The 21,859-nt window shown below is 33.3% G+C and overlaps 3 protein-coding genes across 3 annotated transcripts; 1 reads left to right on the top strand and 2 right to left on the bottom strand.

Annotated features, from left to right (window-relative positions):
- The first annotated feature begins 576 nt into the window (after positions 1-576).
- On the top strand, positions 577-1,707 carry LOC145095299 (senescence-specific cysteine protease SAG39-like). Its single transcript, XM_079033206.1, has 2 exons — positions 577-1,015; positions 1,115-1,707. Exons 1-2 carry the CDS (start codon positions 577-579, stop codon positions 1,705-1,707), a joined length of 1,032 nt encoding a protein of 343 aa, XP_078889332.1.
- Positions 1,708-2,488: 781 nt separating this feature from the next.
- On the bottom strand, positions 2,489-5,014 carry MEF22 (mitochondrial editing factor 22). Its single transcript, XM_079030300.1, has one exon. The coding sequence runs from the start codon at positions 4,864-4,866 to the stop codon at positions 2,701-2,703; it is 2,166 nt and encodes a 721-aa protein (XP_078886426.1). The 5' UTR covers positions 4,867-5,014; the 3' UTR covers positions 2,489-2,700.
- Positions 5,015-5,839: 825 nt separating this feature from the next.
- On the bottom strand, positions 5,840-7,112 carry LOC145094454 (fasciclin-like arabinogalactan protein 21). The gene has a single exon (XM_079032648.1). The coding sequence runs from the start codon at positions 7,049-7,051 to the stop codon at positions 6,005-6,007; it is 1,047 nt and encodes a 348-aa protein (XP_078888774.1). The 5' UTR covers positions 7,052-7,112; the 3' UTR covers positions 5,840-6,004.
- Positions 7,113-21,859: the final 14,747 nt, after the last annotated feature.

Genomic DNA, 21,859 nt, shown 5'->3' on the forward strand with positions numbered 1-21,859 from the left:
TACTTCAATGAAATGAAGAACATCTCAACAAGATGCTCTAACTTATATTCTCTATTAAAATACATCAATTTAAATACAAAATCTAGTTATCAAATATATGCAATTGTACATGCATATCTGAATTTGGAACATTAAAAACCAACCAAGAAAAATGGTTATAAATAACAAATATATATGATGAGGCTCTTAGACAATTTCTCCTATAACATATATATAGGACACAATTAAATTCCAAAATAGTGGCCAAGTTAATTATGTTCTTTAAGCTTTTAACTTACCTTTGTCAATCTTAAAGGAACGAATGAGTATGCAATACTTTTAGCCTTCAACAATACTAGAGTCCAAAATGGAAATCCAACGTCGGTAGTGTCATCAATCCTCTATCTAAACAACTTGCACCCTGCATTTAACTTCATTTTAATTAATATAATATTAATCAGACCATATGATCTTCTACGTACTTGAAAACATATATTTCGTTTTTCAATCATTTCTTTCTATATAAAGCCAGCCTTTCAGTAAAGAGTTTACTCCAACTTATATTCATATCCCCTATTTCATATATCTACAACCACTATGTCTATTTCATCCACAAACCGCACATCTCTGGCATGTTTGGTTTTACTCTTCTTCTCAGCAACTTTGCTTTCACACACTGCATCCCGGTTGCTCCCTGACATTTCAAGCTATGAGAGCCACGAGCAATGGATGGCTCGTTATGGACGTGTGTACAAGGATGCTGATGAGAAAGAACGACGTTCAAAGATTTTCCAAGAGAACGTTAAGTACATACACTCATCCAACAATGGCATGAACAAAGGTTACAAACTAGCAGTCAATGAGTTTGCAGACCTTACAAACCAAGAGTTCACCAGCACAAGGAACCGTTTCAAGGCACATGAATGTTCCGCATCCACCTCTGCTTTCAGGTATGAAAACGTGACAGCAGTCCCCTCATCGATGGACTGGAGAAAGAAAGGTGCAGTAACACCTATTAAAGATCAAGGCCAATGTGGTAAGCTAGCTAGCAACATTAATTGTTTTAGGAAATTCACAACTGAAACGTGTTCTTTCTTGCTGACTTAAAAACTTCATCATGAGATATATGTTGTAGGGTCTTGCTGGGCGTTTTCAGCTGTGGGAGCAATGGAAGGAATAACCCAACTGACAACAGGTAAACTAATCTCTCTATCTGAACAAGAGCTTGTGGACTGCGACACCAGTGGTGTAGATCAGGGATGTGAAGGTGGTCTTATGGATGATGCCTTTGAATTCATCGTAAAGAATAAAGGGCTTACAACAGAGAGCAACTACCCATACAAAGCAGTGGATGGAAGCTGCAACAGCAACGAGGCATCAAACCATGCTGCAACAATTACGGGTCATGAAGATGTTCCTGCTAATAGTGAAAGTGCATTGTTGAAGGCTGTAGCCAGTCAGCCTATCTCTGTGGCTATTGATGCAAGTGGGTCCGACTTCCAGTTCTACTCTAGCGGGGTGTTTACTGGAGAATGTGGCACAGAACTTGACCATGGTGTTACTGCTGTTGGTTATGGAACGACTGGTGATGGAACTAAGTATTGGCTGGTGAAGAATTCATGGGGAATAAGTTGGGGTGAAGAAGGGTATATAATGATGCAAAGAGATGTTGATGCCAAAGAAGGAATTTGTGGCATTGCCATGCAGGCTTCCTACCCCACTGCATAATTTGTGGATGATCGATCAAGAGTAATTAATACTATTGTATATTATATCTATAATCTATTTGGCGTTGTGTTAATACAAGGAAACTTATAAACTATGTACATGTATCTGAAAACTCAAATCTTCAAAAAGCTGGAATTATCAAATTGTGTATGCATCTCATGAAAATTTCTGAGCTTGGATGTCTTTTCCTAATGCCATTTGTTTGCTTCTCTGAGCATGGCAATTAATGTCAACATAAGAATCACCTATGAAAAACGAATATGTTGAAGCTGGAAAATTTTCTGAAGGTACAAAGAAAAAAAATAAAACATCTATAATTCGAAGCAAAGAGAATTTGATGAATTTTGTTTTATCTTGTTTCACTAATGTCTTATGGATATAGTATTTATTATCTGTTAATAAGAGCATACATAATGCCAACATATATAAGAATTTGATGAATGTTGTTTTATCTTGTTTCACTAATTTCTAATTTTAAAGTCTTTAAATGACAAGTTATTTACCGTTTTTCCATTTTGTTAATAAGTATATACATAAATAAGGCTGTTTTCTAGTATATTCCAAAATCATTTTTCCCTATTATTTGTCAAGATTTATAATTTTCACAATTTTAACCAATTTAGCATTTTAAAATGCATAATTGTAACTCTTTCAAAGTATGTTTCTTTAATCGATATTCTTTGTCAATATTATACAAATTCAAATGCCGATAAGAGTTTTATCCAATATATATAGAAGTATTTTACATATTCTATCAATTACAAAGAAAATAATTCATCTTTGTGTATAATAAAAAGTTCCTGTAAATTACATGTTGGCAATTACCCGTAACACTAATTAAGTCACTAACAATGGAGCATCAAACACAACAATCAAGCAATACATTTCACATTTCTTTACTTCCATTTCCATATACACCTTATCAAACAATCAAATAAAAGACTCTGATTCTAAATCCAGTTAAATAAGCAACGACCCACTCAACCAAATTCCTCACCAATAATCTCCACAAGAACACTCTCCATCCTTAAAATGATGAAACCGATTAGCATCCCTAACAACTATCTCCCTCTTTTCAAGTCTTGATATAAGTTTAATAGCAGCATGACAATTCACACATGCACGTAAATTTTTAGTTATCCTAAGTGTAGTTCCAAAAGGGGTACTAATAATCCCATAAGCAATAGCCAATCTTTCACTATGATTCCATAGACTCTCCTCCATGTCTTCATAACTCAAATCATGTAAAACAGACTCCATATCTGCAACAAATCCAGCCTCTTTCAATCTCCTATCCAACCTCTTATGCTCCTCAAATATTTCATCCGATCTTGGATGCGATCTATCCCCCATACGAAAAACATGAAGCTTCCCTTCAATCTCTATCATACTACACCCCATGTCTTTACTCAATCCTCTCTCCTTCATCAATACACGAACCCTAGCTACACCACTCCACATATACACTGAAGCATAAAGATTTGACAGCTGTACATAATGCCCTGTATTGTAAGGGTCTAATGAGAAAAGCTGCTCAGCAGAATATTCTCCTAATGCCACATGGCGATAGATCCTACTTGCACTCAAAAGTGCTCCCCATATTGACACACCAGGTTTTATTGGCATGTTTGTTATAAACTCATAAGCTTTGTCTAAACAACCTGCACGACCTAAAAGATCTACAACACACGCGTAATGTTGATGACGTGGCACAATACCATAGTCTTTCATACTGTTGAATATTCCCCAACCTTCTTCTACAAGTCCTGCATGATTGCATGATGTAAGAAGCCCAATGAAGGTGACATCATTTGGAGTTACATTAGCTTGTTTCATCAAGTGGAAAAGATTAATGGCTTCTTGTGCTTTACCATGTAAGCCATATCCAACAATCATGGCACTCCAAACAACAATGTCTTTGGTTTTTGTTTCATCAAAAACTTTTCGGGCTAAGTGTATGCTTCCACATTTTGCATACATGTCAATAAGTGCTGTGTTGACAAATACATCGAATTTATAGTTACTTTTGTCAATGTATTCACCCATCTTTCTTGCTTCTTCAAGTGATCCCAAATGGGCACAAGCCAAGATTGTAGAGCAGACTGTTACAGAATCGGGTGTTAACTTTTTTGACAACATTTTTTCGAAAAGTGTTATAGCTTCGTTAGAGTAACCGTTTTTTGCAAAACCAGAAATCATGGTGTTCCACATAATCACATTAGATATCTCCATTTCATCAAATAATGATTTTGCAATCATAACATGCCCACATTTTGCATATAAAGTAGTGAGAGCTATCCGTAAATCGGGTTCAAATTCAAGTCCCATTTTGATCACACAAGAGTGAAAAGATTTCCCTTGTCCCAAATCTTCTATGTCAGTATAGGCACTGATAACACTAACTAAAGTAATCCAATCTGGTTGCATACCATAACTCCTCATTGTTTTAAAGATTCTAAGAGCTTCAACTGGTTGTCCATTTTGAGCATAAGCTGAAATGATGCTAGTCCATGATACAATTGTCCTATCACCCAACCCCTCAAAGACAATTCTAGCATTATCAACTCTACCACACTTAGCATATACAGCCACAACCCCATTCTGCACAAACACATCTGCTTCAAACCCACGCCTGAAGATTTGCCCATGTACAGCCTTACCAACTTTCAAGGCAGCAGCTCCTCCACAGGCCTTGAGCACATGAGGCAGTGTGAAGCAATCTGGCCCAACACCTACCTTTTGCATTTGGGTGTACAACGCAATAGCTTCTTTAAACATGTTTTGCTTGGAATAGCCCCGTATAATGGCGTTCCATAGAAACACATATGGTTCAGGAAATTTATCAAACAGCTTGCGTGCATATGATATTTCCCCTAGATTAGAGCTGATATGGATGAATTTCGTGACGATGAACCCATTGCACTGAAACCCATTTACAATTATCCGGGAATGGATTTGATGGAGATGTCTCCTGCAAGTTGATCGATCAAGACGAGAGGTGTAGAAAGATTCGGAATTGAAGTCGCTATAATAGATATTCCAACGGTTGGTCAGTTCGTGATCTGTAAATGGTTGGAGGTTTGACGTTTGAATCTTTGTGGATAGATAGATTCGGGGAAAGGTCGTCAATGTTTTTGGAATAGTGAGACTTCGAACCATGTTAGAAAAAATTGTGACGATTTTATTTTATTTTACAGAAACCGCGAAAGTAACTAAATAACCGGTTAGAAATATCTCATACTTGGTTTATATGTAGAGTAAAACACAAAACAAGGGTGTAAGGACAAAAAAAAAAAACAAATTTAAAAAAAAAAAAAAAAAAGAAAAAAAGAAAAACCACTATTTTTTTTTAAATCTAGTCTAACAATCAATTTTTAGTAAGTTTAAAAAAAGCCATCATTTTTCGGTAAAACGTTGCAGCACCACCGTTATTAGCTATTAGAGGCATTTTTAATTACGAAAAAAATATTATATTTTAACCAAAGTTCGGTTTAACCATTAATTTATGGGTTTCTAACACCAGTTCACAAACATCTTTCAATTCATAAATCATAAGTGTTTCTAACACCATTTCATTACCAAATTCAGCAACTTCATCACTAATTTACCTCATCAAAGTTTTACATCCAACACTAAAAGCCAACAATTTGATCTTTAGTAATTAAATCATCTTGAAATGAAAATTAATAGTAATACTCTATGTGAAGTTGTGAACTAGCCATTCATCTCCAAATATCAATTTCAACATAAATCTTCAATTTATGAACAAACACAATCTATCTAAATTCTAAGCATGAAGCTTAATTATACTTGAGATCAATGTGCTATAAATGATGTACAACATTTTTAATTAAACAATCCCTTTTCATTAAAATAAATGATAAATGGAAACTTTACATATATTTGTCTTTTTATTAGAAGGCAAAACGTATGAGATATAACGAGACTTTTACGGTTTTTGGGTTATGCAATTAATTTGCAAATAAATTATTGATCATATAATTATATTGTTATAGATATATTAAGTTTGTTGATCTTATTTTAAGTTTAATTCAACAATACAAATGGAAAATTTAGAATATGATAAAGAGAAGTACAAACAATTTGATGTAGAAATGTCAATAACCGAGTCTTTACAAAAAAATCGCAACATCTTTTCGTTATCTCCAAAAAGTGAAATCAAGATTCCAAGAACACATGCAGAAAAATTCAAGAAACTTTACAAACCCTAATTTCGATCATGAAGAAGTAGCAGAAACACAGACAATAGATGAACAGAAGGTATTTGGGGATTGATTTACTGGGACACAGTAGAAACCTCATACATGGGGAATGCTCGTGCGATTCCATGCACAACGAAACTCTTGGACGAGAACAAATCCGGTGAAGTTATCTCCACTCTATTGATAGAAAGCAACTCCTCAGAAGGATTCTTGACAGTTTCAGTGATTTGAATTTCTGTACCTGGACATAATGTCTTGAGTGATGCTCCTTGCCGCATGGATGCCAAGTGTTTGAAAGAATGCTTCTTCGGAACGATATGAGATTTCACGAATTTCTGCAGTAAAGGTTCAGGCATATCCATCGCTTCGATGATCGGAGGTGCAAAGATCGTCAGTGACTTCAAATTTGGATGCTCTTTGAAAACCCCATCAAGAACAGTGTGCAACCCAATTGCGAAAGGGGCGAACCCGGATGAGTTCAGGAATTTGACCAATATTCCCCATTCAACCTTGTTCTTGGTGAGATTGACTTTAGCAGCGACAATTCCATGTGAAAAATCACTCTGATTCGCGTTGCAAATGGGCAACTGTGTGATTTGTTGATGAAATTTGAAAGAAGCAAAAGGACCACTGACGCCATGAATCGCGACTGGTCCCTGGAGAAACATATCAGGATGAGTAATCAACACGTTGTTGATTTCAAGAACTCGATTCTTTTCGTCTTTTTTAGTGATGGATATCTTCTGTTGTTGAAATGTAGTGGTGATGCAGGTATTGAGGGGTTTATCGAGCAGATCTTTAATGGTGAGTTTGGAAGGGGAAATGTGGTAAGTGATGAGTTGTATCGTCATGAATGGAGGTATTGAGAGGTTGGACATGGCGGAGTCAGGAATGGCGAAGATGGTGGACTCCCGTGATGAAAGGAAAAGGTCCGGTGAGATGTGTAGGAGGGTGGAAATGAAATTGAATCCGTTGGATCGGAGCAATTGGGTAACATTTGATACAAGATCACGTGGTGGATCTTTGTGGTGGCGTACGTGGTGGTGCTGTGAGTGGATGATGATGGCGGTTATGCCGGCGAGAAGCATGGTGGCGAAGATGAAGAATATGACTTTACCCATATCGGAGAGAAATTACAGTGTACGGAGGAAGAAGAAGAAGAAGAAGAAAAAAAAAAAAGAAGACGACGGATTTGCTTAATGAAATGGATGATAGATTGCGTGGAAACTTAAATAAGTTATTGCTAATATTTTCAAATGAGACCCTGAAATTTTTGATTACGTCACATTTTCACCCAAGCTATATCCATCTAATATATTTTTCTTAACAAAGAAAAAAAAAAATTAACTTTTACTTTTTTAGAACGGCCATGACAACAAAAATAATTATATCATTTCTGAATCTACTAAAACAAGTACATTTTATTTTTAATTTTATTTTTGTTAAATTTATTGTGACCGATAAACTCATAAATAGAAATGAACTGATGATGTGCGGATATTTTTTTTGGAAATGGCAAACGAATTAAGTGGAAGTCTATTCGCAATATTTCAACGAGCACCCCGGGTTCGAGCTTCTTTACAGGGCAAACCTAGCCCCCATAAGGATTTTCAGGGAAAAATTCCCCACATGTAGCATCACAAGAGGTAGTTTAAGGGAATAGAACTTCCAACCTCACGTCGCACATGGGTATAAAACCCGATGCATCAACCCAGCTAGGTTGGACATCAATGTAATTTATTATAAACTTATAAATAGAAATAAACCGATGATGACGCCTATATGTCTATATCAATGTAATTTATTATGCAAACCTACAAATTACAAACTAATGTCAATGTTAAATGCATTCATATATATTAGAATAGATCGTTGACTGCTTTTCCATGTTGTGAAATAGTCACTCTATCCTTTGCATCGCCATTTTCTCTTGTTTCAAGCTACGATCGACGCTTAATTGCTTTTGAACGCAAAACGTGCAAAGATGTGGACTTCATGACCAGAACCCTTGTAGAATTTTCATACGATCCCGAATTCTCATGTATTTAAAATAATTCTTGAATAGATGTGGTATGTAATGATTGGCTTACACTCACATTATTAATTCAACTCACATTACTAATTTAGGTTGCATAGAACTTAATTGGTCTAATTTATTCATTAACTAGTTTTATATAATTCTAATTGCTCGCATCCAAACAACTAACGACATTTCCTAACTTCACAAACACTTATACGGGTTATGTAATTTTGGTCATTCCATTTAAACAGCAATGTAAATTGACATCCACACCTCATTTAGAGCAAATACATCCTAACATATAACTTTCACATATAATTTGAACAAAATCCCTAAAAATGACTTTTTATTACGTAAGATTGATATAATATATTAAAAATAAGAAAATTTACGTAAACGGGCCGGCCCAAAGGGCAGCCGAAGGGCAATGGCCCAAGCCATCAATGGGTCTAGGCACAAAATCTTAAAAATTATTATGGGTATGTATGTACATTGGGTTAAATGTTAAATTTAAGGGATAATAACTATATTCTTTATATATATTTGGTCATTTAAATTTTTATCGTGTACTGTTCACTTTTCAACTTATTTTTTTGTTCAAAATATACCATTATGACCGGATAAAGAGGGTTTTTCCAATTTCTGACGTCTTTTCCGGCTAAGAATGATTTTCCGGTCATCTTCTCTGGCCAAAATAGATTTTCCAGCAAGACGGGTTATTAATACATTTTTTAGATTTCGTGTTTCTCTCTTCCTCTCTCTTTCTTAATGGTTTTCTTGAGACTTGTTTGGAGTTCTAAAATCTGGCGTATGAACACAAATAGATATCGAGCTTCAGATTTCAAGATTCCTCTTAGATTTGAAAGCTTAATTTCATATTTTGAACAATAACAAAAAAAACCCTAAATGATTTCAGAAATCAAGCTTCTTTTGGAGCTTTATTTCGTTTTTTCAGATTCATATTCGATTTTGAAGAACAATAACCCACCTGCAATCAATTTCCTTTAGAGAACCCATCAATTTAGGGTTTTTAGTGAATGAAACCATCAATTTAGATCCGATTTTAGGGTTCTCAGGAAAACGAAGTCCATATATTTAGGACTTTTCGTGTTTTCATTCTCATATATCCTATCGTTGTTTTCATCGTCGTGAATCCAAAATTAAAGACTCTTACGCATCGATTAAGCTTATTGGTTTCATTATCACTTCGATTTCTATTTCTGGTTATATCTATTCTATGATGGGGGATTTAGGGTTCATCTTCCATCTTCGAGTTCATCATTTTTTTCAACCAATATTCTGTGATTGTCGATTTTTTATTTGAATCATTTGGGATGAAATGAGTTTGGTATTCCCAATGACTTCACTTATTATATTTGTATATCAATGATGATATTAATTATTGTAAATCTGGAAATACTTTGAATTAGTCAATGTTGAAGATAGTTTAAGGTTTTGATATGGATAAAGATATGTTTGGATGTTGGATTCGAATCACTGATTTTGAGTTCTTCATTTTATTAGAGACATTAATAAGGGACGAAGGTGTTTTATTTTCTAATATGGAGCTTGGATATGATAATATTATGATGATCAATCGAAACGATGATTATTAATTTCTTGTTTCTTGTGGTTATTGGGTTGAACGAGGATTAAATGGGTTTTTTCGTTTTCCTCATTGATGATAGATGCGATGATATATGTAACGCCCGTAGATCCGGGCTAGTCAATTTAGAGATAATAGGGGTCGAAAACGACTTTTCGACAAAAGATTATTTATAATAAAAAATCTTAACCAAGTTTTATAATATGTCTCAAGGGTTCCGTACATATAAAGAACTCCGAAATCCGAGTTATAACGAAGAAGTTATGGTCCGTCGAACTTTTACAGCAAAACCGACACGGCACCGGGAGACGTAAATAGTGAATTTTTGATAAAGGACTTTTTAGCCTTATCGATCCAAATAAAAGTTGTAGTATATGTTAAACCGAGAACATACAAAAAAAGAACGCCCAAATCTGACTTCGTATGAGGAAGTTATGAATTTTCTAAGATTTGGCATAGCAGTGCACGGCCCGAAACTCGAATTTTAGTTTGAGCAGTTTTTGGCCTATGCAACCTAAATGAGAATTGAAGATCTCATTAATAGGAATTCAACGGTAAAAAGACAAATGAAAACAGAGTCCGTATGTAGAAGTTATGAATTTTACGCGGACATTTAACAATATAATCTCCTCGTACTGTTAAATTTAAGATCGGTCGAAAATTAGCCGACGGAGTAAAATGAAAGTTGTAGATCCTATTTTTACCTACGCGTGGATATAAAGAACGTCAAAAACAGAGGTCGTATGTGAAAGTTACGGATTCTAGAAGTTGAAAGTGTGCTGTGCGAAAATGGGTGATGTGGCACAATCTTGGCCATTGCTTTCTCCCCAAGTCTTGCCACTGGATAGTGACATGTGGCACCAAGTTCAGCCATTTTCACTCTATAAATAGAACGTCTCTCACCCTCATTTTCTTCACACTTTTCCCATTCTTTCTTCTTTTTACTCTCTTTCTAGAACCTCTCTCTAGCCCTGAAACCCCCCGAAATGGCTAGAGAACCTCCCTAACACGAGGCGGAAGCCCCAGAGTGCTTGACGGCTCCGAGAAGAAGAGCTTTTCGGCTCGGGAATGCTGCTCCAAGCAAAGCCCGGTTTTCTATAAAACCCGTTGTAAGTGAGCTACGCATACGCTATTTTTAATATAGTTTTTATTTAATTATAGTAACGTTATTAGAAACTTAGAATAAGTACTTGGGCTATTATTATGGATTATATAAGTATTGTTTAACGCTTATATAATAGTGATAATAGCTAGACTATGAATTAGTCTCGGCGAATAATAGACTAAACTCTAGTGGTAATAATACTAGGTTTCGTCGAAGGAAATTATATTTTTTTAAGAAGCGAAGCGCTGTCTGAGTTCGGAATCACCACCTTTTCAAGTGAGTGCATATTCCATTTCATGAACATGATTTTAATACAAGTATCGATTGAAGTATTAAATATATGTTTATGTGCGAATTATTTGATGTTGCATGGGATACTTGTTAAAGAACATACCTGATTATATATGCTGATTTAGAATAAAGAGTAAACCTAAATTAATTATGAGGAATATTGGGTAGTGTTTTCTTATGAGTACGAGTGAATTATACTCAGAGAATAAAACCTTAGTATATGTCATTGATCCGGGAGCATGTATTAGACATATTCATTGTCCCTAGTCTGAGAGTATGGATTAGGCATAATCATTCATCATTAATCCAAGAGTATGGATTAGTCATTCGTCCCTAGTCCGAGACTATGGATTAGGTAAAGTCGTTCATTTCTGATCCGGGAGTATGGATTAGGTAAAACGGCTAATCTTAGGTCCGAGAGTATGGATAGTCTCGTTGTGAGGATCGACGGGGTGGAATTAGAGTTGCTTATATATATGGTGAAATTGTATATTTTGTGAGTTTTAAACTATATATGTGGTATAACATTGTGGGATTGAAATCCCTATGTACTCACCAGGTTTCCCAACCTGACCCACTTAGTTTATTTATATCACAGGTGTTGATATGAAATCACATTACACTGAGAGATTAAGGAGATATAAATCACTAGTGATAATGAATGTAAGTTCTGTTTATGCTTATGTTTATGTATTGACGATGACATCCCAAATGTTTTGAAGTGAATAAAAATACTTTTCTTCGGAAGTGCTTTGATAATGTATTTATCATGTTTTACTGGGAACAAATTCCGCAACATTTTTATTAAAAGTGGTACTCTGATTTTTATAAAGCATAAGCAAAATCGGTCTTTTCTGGCCATGAAAATGGGGATGTCACAATATAATTCGGAGAAGTGAGGCCTGAGAAAATGACCGAAGATGATAGATTTGAATTCTCAATTTGTTCTTCCATAAAAGGAACTTCGCCAGAAAATTCATGTTTGGCCGGAGAAGGTAGTCGGAAAACTCATGTTTTCCGGAGAAGACAACGGAAACCGGCAAAAACGCACTATACCCGGTCACAATGGTATGTTTTAAACAAAAATAAAACAAAACAAGTTCAAGGGTTAATAGTACACGAAAAAAAGTTAAGTGACCAAATATGTACAAGAGGTATAGTTGCTTACCCTTTCAAGTCATTATCCCTAAATTCCATGTTTGTGACCTGTGAGCGGCTTAGCCTATTAGGAATTGGGAACGAAGTCACTAATGCCAAAAGATTGAATACGCATGAATTAAAGCGGGCAGTAGCATAAATCTCAGAGTCACATTCGCCAAAATTGAAGCAATCGGTCATTCAATCAACGAAATTGTTTATTTGGTTATCCACTTCTGACCTCTTCTCGACGAAATCTTTAATCTCATAGTACCAAAATTGAAGCAATCATTAATCAGTTATTCCATTGATCGTTCTCCTCATCCTCTTTCTGACCTGTTCTCGAGTTCACGTCGTTCGACTATCATGCATTCTGGTTGAGTTCTCGAATTCTCCATATGATTATCTGGTTGAGTCTCGAATCTTGAGAGTTGAGAAATCAAAAACGGTAGTAGTCATCGGTGTATGTAGGCTCACGTTAGGTTGGTTCTCCACTTCCCCTCCTTTTAGTTTTTTATGAATGATGATTTTGAAGAATTTTTTTATTGACATCGAGTTATTGTATCTTCTCTATTTCAGACTTAAAGATGGGTCAAGTCAAAGAGAAAAGAAAATTTTCATATATGTTTAACATTAAATATTACGTCTATATCTTTTCAAATTTATAATTACATATATCTCCTTCTTAACCTATTAAAATCACATTTATAGCCAATCATATAATTTAACGAGGTATAAATCAATTTAATACCAAAAAATATATTTAAAATTCAAAATAAAATATGATTGTATTAAAATACCCTTTCTAAATTTTGAATAAATAGAATTAAATAAATTTAATTAGGATTAAACCTAATTAAATAAATCTTCAAAGTTCCACTTACGCCTTGCCCTCATGCACAAGACCTCTAACGGGATAGTTGAGAATCAAAGAAATTATAACCCCACCATTACCATTGTCGTTGAAGTCGGTAATATTTCTAGTGGGAGTTTTCTCAATTAGAAATGGCACACGCAAGTAGTAAGCCTGGAAATGAAGGTGATTAAGAATAGCAAAAACACCCAAGTTGTTGTAACGAAGACAAAAGTATTGACTTCTAGCCTCACATGCCATGTACAATTCAATGGGGCTAACCTATTGATTTCAAAAAATTAAACATGTTTATTATTAGATTGTTTGAATAAGTTCATATAACATAGAAGATGACAAAACAAGAGAGCATGCATACATTAATGGCACGCAGCCAATTTCATGACGATGACGCTCTACGACATAAATACAGTGATTTTAATTTTTAGCTCAAAAAGGCTATTTTAGTAATATCATATGTATTTTCTAATTTTATATACAAAAAATTGATATTAAATTAATTTAAACCTAATTAAAATATAATTTTGGATATAAATGTGAATTTAATATGTTAAGAAGAATATATATATATATATATGTAATTATGATTTTTAAAAGAATATAAACGTAATACTTAACATTTGCAAGGACGTGTATAAAACTTTCCTTAAAGTAGATTGTAATTCTATTAAGTTATAGTCGGCTCTTTTTTGGTAATATCTTTATTCTTTTCTAAATTTATATTCAGGTAATAGACTAATAATTTTCTAAATTAAATTTATGTTTAGGTAGCATACTAGTAATTTTTTGAATTGAGTGAAAGTGGAATACTTTTGTCAGGGCCGGCCCATGGGCAGAGCGAGCTGGGCCACTGCCCAGGGCATCAATTTAACATGGGCATCATTTTTAGTCCAACTTTTATAAGTTTAATAATCATTTGGCCCAAATTTTAATGCAAATAAAGGTCCAAGTCCACCAACAGGGTATCAGATCAAGCCATCAAGGATAAGGGCATCGCAGGGTACGCACACACGCGTCTTGAAGGCGGTAAAATTCGACAAAAATTTAAGAAGACAAGGAGACTTCACGACCAATTCAGAAAATGATAAGATGGACACTCAGGCAGTCAGATTCTCCCCGTTGCTTTGAAACATTGAAATCTCGAATGTGGTGCAGTAAGCCAACACTGGTAAAAGAAATTAGTTTATTTATCAGTTTATCAGACTTTGGTTTCCCATTTTCGGTTCCAAGATTTTATGATGTATGCTTACTTAATTTTTTGAGTCTTTGTAAATTCTTATTCATATATGGCTTCATGATTTCTAATTTTATTTAGTGATTAGCTTCATGAACTTGTAAATATCCCATATTTGGTTTCCAATTTGAGATTAAATTATTTGTATCAGTGATAACTCAAGGATGAGGACCATTGAGGCATTGGGGTATTTCAAAGTTTAGGTTTGGAGGAAATTTACATATTTGTAAATATTGATGTTAAATATTGATTCACAATTGTTGTTCTTGTACTCTATTTGTTGTTGATGCATTATTCCTTTTTTTTTTCTTCTGGATTATTGATTTTGTGTTAGACTAGCTTCAATACAATTGCTATTTTAATTTTTAGCTATTTTTTGAGTTGTGTTCATCATTCAACTTTTTGATAAAACTATTTCTTGTTTAAGTCCTCAACAATTGATGAGAAAGCTACATATCATTGTAGATGGAAATTGTGATATGGTTGTGTGGCAGATTCTAACATACATTTTAAAAACATCATAAAAAAAAGTTTGGTCACCCTATGATGCAAGTCCAACACCTTTTTGAGTAATATTTCACCATTTGAATTGTTGTTCTTTCAATATTAGTGTTTGTCTTGATTTTAAGAGTAGTTGCTTCAAATTGTTCAAGGTTTCTATGATTTTGGAAAAAAAAAGTATAAACAACTAATTACACACCAGAAAAGGAAAATTGGATTGAACAGAGACAATGAATCTAGATTTAGGAGATTTGAGTATTGCTAGACTAGTTTTTGTGGTGTAATTAGAATATGAGATATGTTACTTATGGTAGTACTTAATCTTATAGATTTTGTATTAACAATGTTCTTTGTTGTGTTCATTTGCAGGTTATGTTGATGTATCAAACCTCATGGAAGTTCCAATTCTAATGAGTAATGAGATTAGATATGATGAAATTAATGGTTAGAAATTTAGCAAAATAGAAATATTGAATCACATTGTCCAGAATAATGAAATTATTTAATGTTTTCAAGAAAACATAGTTGTAGTTGTTATAAATTTTACTTTTATTGATAAGAAAATAATAAATAAATAATGTATTGCATTGTGTTTAATAGGATTATATAGTATGTGTTTCTTGAATTATATTGTACACACATAAGGGCATTTTTAATTAATCTTGCCATAGGCATGAAAAACCAATGGACCGGCCCTGACTTTTGTTGAATTAAGTGAATTTTGTCTCAAATGCTGAAAAAGTTTTTTGAAGCTCTAAGCAAAGTAGGTTTTGTGATTTCACTGGTTTCTAATTTCTTATTCAACATTAGTCCATTATCATGTTGTATCTTTCATTTTTTTTTCTAATGCAGGAAGATATTTTGGTACTTGTCAGACGATATATAATGTTTTTTTAGTTCTAGAAAAAAAAAGATAAGGTGTTTTACTATGTAGATGAATTAATACTTATATCATCACATACAAAGTATTAAAGCAATAAAAACTCAACTTTTTCAAATTGAAAAAACTTCAATAAATTTGGTTAAAATGAGTGATAATGGAAAAGTTTGTAAAGATGTTTAATCATTAATAATGGTGAATTTTTTTAGTTTTTTATTTATTTTAAGTTCAGTAATATATCATGATATTATATTTAGAATTAGTTTGGCTAGTAATATGACATCATTTTTAGATTATTTTTTGTATGTTTTTGTTGTATAACCATAATTTAGCTTGATTATAAAATTTATTTCAATTTTGCTATAAAGTTTTTTTATATAAGTGGATTTTTTAGTATCTCGTTCTAGACATTGAAAGTCAACCGGCCCTGCTAACCGTTATAAATTAAATGAGTTTTTTTTTTTTTTTTTTTTTTTTTTTCTAAATAACCATTTTTCAGTTTTTGAAAAATAACCACTTACTTCTTGCTGTTTCATTCCGGATTCAATCTTCAAATTTTGGAGGTATTTTTTGGTTTTTTTTAACTTTTTTTCCATAAAAAAATATATATATTTATGTCTGAAATATCAACTGCAAAATGTTTAATATCACAGTTTTTAATAATATATCTGGTTTTATATCCTAATATCGCAAATATAGCTCATATTTATTATGTTTGTTTAACTTTTTTGTTAGATTTAAGTAACAAACATTTTTTTTTCTCGAAATTCTGGACTTGTTTATAAAATTTCAGACTTATTTTTGAAATTTCAAACTTTTTTTTTCGAACTACGGAATATTGGTCCAAAATCCGGTATCACAGTCGTAAATGTATTTTTATAAGGAAAAATGTTTTCTCATTCCGAGATACATCTCTCTTTCTTTCTCTACCCGGGTGTGTGTGGGTGAATGATAAGAAAATAAAGGTTGAGTTTTAAGCTCTTTTTTAAGCTTTCACTTATTACACAATCAGCTATCCAAAATTAGAAATTGTCCAGCACACAAGATGGTCTACTTCTCATATCAAGTATCCCCAATTTACATTTAACATTTATTAATTAAGAAGTTAACCCCCAAAATAAAAGAAATTGTGTTAGATCAACTTTACATGCCTTGATTTCTCTTCTTGAAAGATCACCACTTTTTTAGTGAAGAACACCTACAAATCAAAACCTCTCTAAATTATTTTAATAAAAATATTAATTAATATAATTATGAGAAACTTCTAGCTCTTATCAATGGGTGTTACATCTCCGGATGTAGGATACAAATGCTCAAATTTAGGAGACGAACGTAGCTTCCCTTTAGTAGTATCCATACACGGACAAGTCGATCACCATCAAACGGGTGCTAGCCCTCAAAAAGAATTAAATATTACAACTTTAACATTTATTTGTGTGTTTTTTAGATATCTTTCAATATTTATTGGTTAGTTGAACTTCTTGTACAATTCAGTAGGTTCAAATAATGTGGTTCTTAAAAGTTTGCTTCCATTTCTTGGTCTTGAACCTTAAAGAAGATTAGTTCAGTCTCTTGTTTGAGCCGATATGTTTGATGAGTATTGATTCCATTTCGATATATAATTTTGATTCCATTTCTTGTTTTTTTTAATGAAAATATAATTAAAATCTTAAGTTTTATTAATTTTATGAATCTAATAACTTTAAAACTGAAAATGATATACGGACGAATTTAAGTTTCTAAATAAATTTTCCACGTATAATATCACATATAGCAGTGGAGGCATCAAAAGCAAATATTCAAAGTTGGGGTTAGAAGTTTGGTGGGATCACGCGGATCTTTGGTACCCACACGCAGACGTACATTTACATCAAAATAAAATTATCAATAAACTTTTACGTATAAAACCGACCATGTTTGATTTTTTTTCTTTACTTTTTCAAATTATTTTGCTATTATTCTTAACAAAATTACATAAATGGTCCATGTGACTTGGTAAAATAGGCACATATAGTCCAACTTCAAGAAAATTGACAAACTCAGTCCTTGTGTTTGGTCGATATTATGAAGATGGACCTTCCGACAAGGACCATTTATGTAAAGTACTATAAGTATCAAAAAAATGCAACTAAATATCTGTAAAATAACATTTTTACCCTTTGTTCATATATTTTTTTTTGATATTTGTAAATATTTCCTAAAACAACAAGGACCATTTATGTAAAGTACTCTAAGTATCAAACTATCACGATCATATCCTTAAACGCTTTACTGAAGGCTTTGAAGATTTCAATTTTGGGTTTTTTATAGCTTCATCTGTCGCCGACAAAGAGGATGGATGAGGTTGATGTGTTGCCATCTTTAGTTTTATGTTATGTCGTCGTGTTGGGATAATATTAATATGTAACGATTGTGTGTTCATCCTTTTCTTTATTTTTCAATATATCTCATTACTTATTGTAAAGTTCACATATTTGGATACAATTATTAGTTTTTACTCTTTGATGTGATTCTGAATTTGTAGTTCATAATGTTGGTCGAAGACTATGATAAACCTGTAGTAGTGATGATGGTGATGAAGGTCGACACAAATGGAGGTTGACGATGGGAACCTGGTTTAGTGGGTGACTTTTGATTTCGAGTAGATGATAGTTAGGGTAAATTACATAAATGATCCCTACTATATAGGGAAATATTTATAAAAAAATAAAAAAGTATTTTTATAGTCACTTAAAGGGCACCGGAATCAGATTTAAAAGATTAAGGACCATCTTCGCAATATCAACAAAATACAAAGACTAAGTTTATCCATTTGTTTAAATTAGACTATATGTGTCTACTACGCAAAACCACATGGACCATTTATGTAACTTTGTTTTATTTCTTTTTGCATTTAAATTACTTATACTTTACTCTGTTTTACAAAATCACAAATATATAATTAAATAATCAATTACAAGATGACCATATTCTTGGCTCGATTCGATGGGTCAAGATTTTTAGCATGATGGTCGGCGCGGTGATTGCGGTGGTGCGCGTCGGTGGAATGTCAGTTACAACAAATTCGTAATCGGCATACGACTGATACGAGACAAATTCACTAATCATATATTTATAAAAAAAAAATTAATATAAATTTTGAGTTCAAAGTAGCTAATTAATCTAATATTAACATATGTGATCACTAAAAACATAACAAACAAAAAAAAACGAAATTATTTGTAGATGATGATATCTTCAATGGTATTCCCCTTCTCTTTTACGAGTGACCCGAATGTAGCAGTAAACCGCTGCAAATGCGATAGTGACAAGTCCGCCGACTATCACTCCGCCGCCGGCAACCGACGAGTGATGATGCTTTTTCGTCTGGAGATCATGATCAAGGTCTGATCCATCCGGCGACTCCGCAGGCACTAAAGAAGGTGAATCTGGAGCAAGAGCTGGTAATGTTTGATCTATTTCTCTTGACTGTTTAACGATGGGTCTGGCGGTGGTTGGTCGGAAAATCAAGATTGCAGAGAAGAAGAAGCAAAATAAGACAAGTTTGAAGTGAGCCATGTTAAAGATTTGAGGAAGAAATGGGAAACGTAGGTTACATGTTTACAAGTGAGGTGTTTAAATAGCGAGAGTAATGAATAGAAGGAAGGTGAGAGTGGGGTCTACACCATGGATGTGATTAACAGTGGTGTTCTAGCTGTTATTCTCTAAATGTCATATTTATAACTGAAAAACACTCGTTTTTAGAAAGAGACAAAAAAAAATCCAATTTTTTTTAGAACGATTATAAAATTTATTTGTTATTATTCATGTATCTAAAGCATAACATACACCTTTTTTTTCGAAAGAGAACATACACATATTTTTTTATATACATAATCGGATTAAAATAATGATTGAATAGTCATAATTCATTAATTCATGAAATACAGGGCGGTTCTAAACATATTTTTGGCTCAGGGCGAGAGAAAAAAATGGGCCCTTAAAAAACATAAATGTCATCAAGGTTTTTTTTTATAATAAATCAATAATTAAAAAAAATTATTTGTATTATCTTCTAAATATAACAATTTTCATAAAAAAATTAGGCCCTTTAAAAGATAGGTCCTGAATGGTCGTTCCTATCGTCTACCTTCTGGGACGGGCTTGATGAAATAAATAGAAAATGGTTAATATCGAAATTAAGTATTACACTAGTTGCTTGCCTTTCAAAATAAATTATTACACTAATTTGCGGTTATTACTCATTAAACTTTGTTATAATTGTAAAAGTTTATCGAATTTATTATTTTAATCTAATGTTGGTCTTATTAGCGTTAATTGACAGCATGTTCATTAGGTCATCTGTTATATCAAACGTTAATCATTATAGTAGTAAGTGTCATATCATCATCACTAACTACCACTAAATCTATGGGATACCTACCCTACCACTCAACTCCCCACCATTTTTTATTTTTTTTATTAAAAAATACAATTTTAAAATTAAAAAAACATAGAATCTTTTTAAACTTGTTTTTCATTCAATAATAAATAATTACATTAATATTAAAAACTACATTACTTAAATAACTTAGAATTCAAAAACAAACAAACAAAATAATCTTCGTTCATGGTTAAGTTGGTACAAATGTTCCGCAACATCTTCTTGAATATTGAAATTTGTTTCACTACTGTTATGAATTTCAACAACTTGTGCCAAAAATCTAGTCGTTTCGGGTATGAACTCTTCAATCGGGATGACAATATCGTCCGAATTATACATGCAAATCGCCCGACCTTGATCTTCAATAATCATATTATGCATTATAATACATGCTTCGACCATTTGTTTAATTTTGTCTTTATTCCAGATTCGTGTAGCGTATTTTACTACATGTCATGTTTGTTTGAGAACTTCAAATGCCTTCTCGACATCCTTTCTCGCTGATTCTTGTCTTTTCATGAACAACTTTGTCGTTTCACTTCGAGGAACCGAGTATGCCTTCATAATTGTAGAATAATCATGGTATATCACATCATAAAGATAGTAACCATATTTGTATGAATGTTTGTTCAGCGTGAACGACATATTAGGTGCTTTGTCGGTCTAAATATCGTTGAAAATAGGAAACTGGCCAAGAACATTAATGTCGTTGTTAGACTCCACAACTCCAAAAAACGAATGTCATATCCACAAATCCTGAAATGCAACAGCTTCTGGTATTATAGTTGACTCACCTATATCACATTGAGTAAATTGATCGCGCCACACATTTGGACATTTTTCCCAAGCCACATGCGTATAATCAAGTCTACCAAACATACCCGAAAATCCATGTATTTCTTCATGAGCCAAATTTAATCTCTCAATATCACGTGGAGTAGTTAATGCAAATATTCTTTGTGAAAAACCTAATACACATATGCGCATAACCAATCTACACACTCAACTACGGCCCTTGCGGATACTTTCAAGTACTCGTCGGCTGCATCAAAGGTTATACTGTATCTCAAATACCTAAGTGCAGCTGCACATTTTTGTATACTACTGAAACTCATTCTTCCTCTAGCATCGGATTGTTGTTTAAAAAAAATCATAATAGGCCTCTAAAGCATTACTAATACGTAAAAATATAGCTTTATTAATATGGAAACGGCGTTCGAACGCATCTTCATTTTAAAGACAAATATCGGCAAAGTAATCACGTACCAATAAGTCGTGTGCGGCTTAACGATCTCGATTGACGACCACTCTATTTGAATTTTCTTCATCGTGAATTTGTTGCACAACATTGAAGAACGTCGAGATGAATTCTTCATCATCATCTGAATCAAATTTCTTAAAGGAATTTATGTATATTTGTTTTTATAGATAGAGAGTATATAGAATGGTTTGAGTGTATAATTTTTGTTGTGTTTATATATAGATAATGTTTAAAAAAAAATTAAAGTTATTTCTGTTGATCGGTAAGAAAATGAAGAAGAAAGCAAATTAGTCGTTTTATGTTTGTCGTTTGCACCACAATGGAGCACGATCGTATCCAACCACGAAAGGTTGTGATGGTGTACATGTAACATCCTGATTTCCAAGAATGATATTTAAGGATTTCATGCAATTAAGGAAGTCTACTCGATGAGTTGGAGGCCCCAACTCGCCGTGTAGAGTTTTAGTCAGCCCGCGTGATTTATGTGGTCTACTCGACGAGTCGGAGGACCCCGAATCGACAAGTAGGAGCTGGAAGATGAAACCCTAATTTCCAGGGTTTTGCACCCTATTTAAAAGGTCATTAGCCTCCCCAGCCTCC

The sequence above is a fragment of the Lactuca serriola genome, chromosome 3, assembly GCF_051521515.1.
Source record: "Lactuca serriola cultivar US96UC23 chromosome 3, Lser_US96UC23_V15, whole genome shotgun sequence".
Taxonomy (NCBI): Eukaryota; Viridiplantae; Streptophyta; class Magnoliopsida; order Asterales; family Asteraceae; genus Lactuca; species Lactuca serriola.